The following is a 5,156-nucleotide window of genomic DNA, read 5'->3' as shown; positions in this document are numbered from 1 at the left end:
GTTTAATGGTACTTGTAGTGTGTGTGTTTAATTGATTTAGTTGTAAGTTTTTTAGAGATGTGAAACACGGGTGGTAAATAAACTATTGTTATTTTCTGCTTGAGAGCTAAGTATATAAAGTGAGAATGTTGAATTGAATTTATATTGATTTATTTAAAAATAAGAAAGTCGTAAAAGTTTTACATCAACCTACTCCTTTACATACAGATAACTTTTTTATGTGGGCCAAAATGAATGACTGAATGAATGAATGAATTCCAAGACGACCGATTAATCGAGAAAATAATCGCCCGATTAATCGATTATTGAAATTATCGTTAGTTGCAGCCCTAGCTGTGAGGGCTTTTATTTGTTTTTGTTTATTTTGCCCATGTGTTTGATGGCTGTCCACTCTGCTTGAGCCAGTCCTGTGTCCGAGGGAAGCTTCACAGTGTGGCTTCAGCAGCCTTTTTCAGTGGGGAAGAAGGAGCCTTTAGGCTCTGTGTTGCTGCAATAAGCAGCAATAATAATAATAATAATTTTTTTGCGGGCAAACAATCCTATTTCTGTCATAATTAGATAAATCCTTATGCCCATTGCATTCTAGTCATTCTTGATGATATGTCATCACTCCAATTATGGTAATGGTAATTCTGTTTTAGAACTGCCTGCCTCCATAGGCTCTCAGTGCATCAGAAAGTGTTTTTTTTTTTTAAAGGACTGATTGTGATTTATTCATGTTTGTGTGACCAAAATTTGTAGGTTTTCTGACACAGAAAAATTAGTAAGACTGCTTTAAGTGCTCACTTTGATAATTTGCTTTGTGCTAATTACATTTGAAGTCATGACTGATAGAAAATGACAAAGATTAGAGCTGAGATTACCCTGATGCCAATCAGTCTGAAAATGCTTTGATTTGAAGCCCGATCCTGTACTTGAGATGAGATCAGCTGGTAAAACGCTGAACAGGTCACTGTGGGGCAGTAGCTGCAGATACAGCAGGACATGACTGAGAACACAACAGAAATTGTACACTGATATTCTTTCTCCCATGATGCCTTGGTACAGGCTGATTGTTCTGGGTCTGAAGCATTTTGATGGGGCGGTCCAATCGGATCAGCTTATTAGCTCCTACCTCCTCTGTAAAAGTCGATGGAACATGAGGAAACATATCCGGGAGATGAGTGGTCCAAGAGCCCCACGCGACAACGTCATTAAGGTAATATAATCTCACATGTATGATGTCACACAAATATGAGTGACATCATACATTTCTATATTTGACAATGCGATGGGTAGCAGGTGAAAGTAAATCCTTCTGAATGTTTTCAGATGTTCATGACCCTTGGAGTCATCCCTACACTGCCTATAGCTGCCAGCAGGGTTCAGCCAGAAGACCAGCGCCCCCCGGTGGACAGAAATAACTCCAACTTGCCCAACTGGCTCAAGGTCAAAGACTGTCTAGATTCTCACCAGTGTTCTATTAATCTATACACGCTGTCAACTAACCCATAAGTCACCTGTCAACTAAACTAGATGTCATGTGTTACCCAACCTGTCAGTAACCTGTCGACTTATTTATCAGTTAACTAGTAACCTGTCAACTAAACTAGAAGTCCTGCATTAACTAATCCTTCAATCACCTGTCAACTCACTTGTAATTCTCCTGACAATTAATGTGTAAGTCACGTTAACCAACCTGTCAGACACCTGTAAACTAACTCCTCAGTTACCTGACCCCACAGTCAAACTGATCTAAAACTGATGGATCGTAGTTCATTAATAGGTTAGCTGTGATTTTATTTAATTTTTTTAACCTGCAGAACAGTCAGCTGATCATTCAGAAAACTCGACTGGATGCTACTCATTATCCCCCCTCCCTCCCCCCTGGCTGCACCCTCCGGCTCCACCCTTACTATATTAGTAAGTCCCGCCCACCTCGTTCTGCTCACAGGCGCCTTTTCACTTTGGCCCACAATGCATCTCTGCTTCCTCTTGCCAAAGCCCCAGTGAACCAACAGGTGGACACACAGCCAAGTGGTGCATTGATCTCTGACCCCCCAGCTGTGTCAGGAGCCCTACCATTGGTTCAGTCTCCGGTCTATGGGACCACTCCTTTGGTTTCTATACAGTCAGGCCCCGCCCATCCCATGTGTGCGGATGTCATCCAGTCTGGCCTTCCTATTGGCCAACAAAACTCTGCTCCTCTACTCTTACCCCTCACGTCCCTGTCCAAACCAAACTCTACAACTCCTGCAATGTCTTGCTCAGCTGCTGCACAGGAGCCAGGCTGTTTCCTTTTTCAGATGGTGTGGATGCCACCAGCTTCTTGTTCCATCACTACCTCCCAACATGCAATGGAACCTGACCTCCAAAAACCAATCAAAGTGGAGTGGCAGGAGCAGAGTGTCTTAAAGCCCCACTTCCTGTCTGAGAACGAGGTGAAGATGGAGGTGAGAGAGGGGGAAGAAGAGGAAAGTTCTGCATCAACTCTGAGTCCACTGTCATCCTGCACAGGAGACAAAGAGGAGGAACATCAGGGGGAGGAGCAGGAGTGGACTGTGATGACTGTCAGCCTAAATGGAGGAAAAGAAGATGGAAACCCTGAAGGACACGAGGACCAGGAAAAGACTGAGGAAAAGGAAGACCAGCAAGTGGATAAAACATACGGGGAGGGAGAGGGGGAGCAGGGTAGTGAGGAGGAGGACCGAGAGAGGGAGGCGGGAGGAGGAGAGAGAAAAGGAGATGGAGACAGGGACCATCAGGGTGAGGACGAGGAGGATGATGAAGAAGAGGAGGAGGAGGAGGATTTTGATGACCTCACACAGGATGAAGATGAGGAGGAAGTGATGTCATCAGCATCTGAGGAGTCAGTGCTGTCTGTTCCAGAGTTACAGGTAAACAGGAAGTGGTCAGGTGGGTAATGATGTCATCCAGACGTATGGTGTCGTGACCACAGCCCTTGTGTGTCTTTCCCTGCACGCTTCCCGCAGGAAACCATGAAGCAGCTGACGTGGCTGGCAGCGGAGCGACGTCTCTGTGCAGACGGAGATTCTGAGGACGATCAGTCTCCGACCTCACAGGAAGATGAAGAGGAGGAGGAGGAGGATGGGGTGAAGGGTGAAGATGCAGGAGAGGTGCGGAGCTTCAAGACAGGCTTGGATGAGGAGACACCACATGGAGAGGGGACTCCCAGAGGAGGACGACGGTGTCCAGGTCGAGGGCGAGGTTAGCCATGCATGTGACAGATTTTCGATTTTGCTTTAGAGCATTGCTAATACTAAATGTTTGTCTCGTGTCCTTGCTGTCCCTACTTTCCCCTGTTTCCGCTGTCCCCTTTTCCTGTTGTCTCCTGTCCCTATCTCATCTGTGCAGGTCGCAGCCGTCCTCTTCGTGGTCTGACGAGGACACGTCAGGAGCGTTTCAGTAAAGACGCAGCCAAAATGTCCCTGCTCTACGATGAGAACATTCTGGAAAATGATCCCCTCAGAGAGACTAAAGACACTGCGTTCGCTCAGAGTTACCTGAACAGGGTGAGACATTCAGTTACCTGAACAGAGTGAAACCAAGATGCTGTTTGTTATTTGGTGCAAGAAGAAATATAGCATTAGTAGCTTCAGCATTATGCTAAGTTTAGTGGAGCGTCAATATATCATTTATTCTATTTTTATCTCAGTGTAATGAAAACGTTACAGCAGAAAAAACAGAACTCAATGGAGTAAATAAAATAAAACACACTGACTGTGCATGTGCCACGCTGCGTGTAGCCTGTCGCGGTCAACTTTTTTCATTCAAGTTTAATTATTTTTGCCTTTGTGAAAGACCTTTTACTCATTGAGTTGAAACCTTCTTTATAGGTTGGTTGAGAAAGCTTTATTCTTTTAGTGGTAAAATTTAACCCTTTCAGCTGAAGCTGCTGAGCAGATGTTTACACCAGAGATCAGCTGATGCTGTGATCCGACCAGTATATTTCCTTTCAAAGAGAGAAAAGGTTATAGAGGATGCATAAAGAGAATTATGGTATACAAAATGGAGGAGCTAACAGCTTTAGCCAGGAGCCATGTGGAATATTAGGAATGCAGTAAGATGTGCTGAACTGAGACATGGGTGAATCAGAGAATCCCAGAGCAACGTGACTCCGTTGAAGTACAAGCCAACAGGTGCAGCAGCAATAGCAGTAAGCATACAAAAAGATGGCTTGTCGTTCTTGTTAACAGCCAATGGTGTAATCCTGCTCACATCATGGTTAAAGAGCAGATCTGTGACCTGGACATTGAACTATTAGCTGTTGGACTTCAGCCGTATTGCTTACAAAGGGAGATCACTCATGCTATAATGGTGGTAGTCTATATCCCACCCTCTGACAACTCCACTCTGCATGCAACGTCATCCGCACGGTTGTATCTAAACTTCAGACTTTACATCTAATTGCACACTCACCAACTCAAGGGACTTTAGTCGTGTCACCACGGACAAAATGTTTCCTAATTTCACACCTGAGTGTGTAAAGCTGGATTTACACTCCGAAAGTGATGTCATTTTGTTTCCACATGAACTCCGAGCACATTCTCGACACAAGGTCTGGGCAGAACTTTTTTCTCCCAGGGCTATGTGTCAGCTATTGTGTGATTGGTCAGATCTTTGTAGTGGGTGTGTTTATGCAGGTGAACGGCAATGCTCTAATTTTGCTTCAACTGCTTTGCTGAGGATAAGCTGGCTAAGACTGTTGGAAAATACAACCATCTTTACAACTGTTCCAGCAAATTTTATGAAGATAGTCAAATGGCGAAAAACTCAAAGGAGATCCCACAATTACTGTGCATGGAGGAAACAGTCTGTCGGAAATGGTAGCAGTCTCTTTGTGACAAATTTACAGGAACAAAAGAGTAGAGACCCCGACAGGAAAAAAATCTGTTCCGGCACTGTGTGAGGAGTGAGGGGATACCTAGGAGTTCTGAGCTGCAGTATTTTGTCAAGTATAAAATGTTCGTGCAGAAAAGAATGTCTCGCACCTGCAGCAGCAAGAGCAGATATCTTCACTTCTCGCAGAGTATACAGGTGCTGGTCATAAAATTAGAATATCATGAAAAAGTAGATTGATTTCAGTAATTCCATTTAAAAAGTGAAACTTGTATATTATATTCATACATTACATACAAACTCATATATTTCAAATG

At 44.0% G+C, this 5,156-nt stretch overlaps 1 protein-coding gene across 2 annotated transcripts in view; it reads left to right on the top strand.

The window, feature by feature from the left end:
- gon4l (gon-4-like (C. elegans)) overlaps window positions 1–5,156 on the top strand; it is a 22,636-nt gene that overhangs the window by 12,574 nt on the left and 4,906 nt on the right. For both annotated transcript variants that reach the window (XM_017442214.3, XM_037974477.1), the window contains 5 exons: window positions 1,048–1,198; window positions 1,312–1,428; window positions 1,803–2,876; window positions 2,973–3,207; window positions 3,355–3,512. In XM_017442214.3, the coding sequence (XP_017297703.1) occupies window positions 1,048–1,198; window positions 1,312–1,428; window positions 1,803–2,876; window positions 2,973–3,207; window positions 3,355–3,512 (1,735 nt within the window). The remainder of the gene's footprint in view (window positions 1–1,047; window positions 1,199–1,311; window positions 1,429–1,802; window positions 2,877–2,972; window positions 3,208–3,354; window positions 3,513–5,156) is intronic.

The sequence above is a fragment of the Kryptolebias marmoratus genome, unplaced genomic scaffold (genome assembly GCF_001649575.2).
Source record: "Kryptolebias marmoratus isolate JLee-2015 unplaced genomic scaffold, ASM164957v2 Scaffold74, whole genome shotgun sequence".
In the NCBI taxonomy this organism is placed as follows: Eukaryota; Metazoa; Chordata; class Actinopteri; order Cyprinodontiformes; family Rivulidae; genus Kryptolebias; species Kryptolebias marmoratus.
This window is presented reverse-complemented; position numbering and strand designations above follow the sequence as displayed.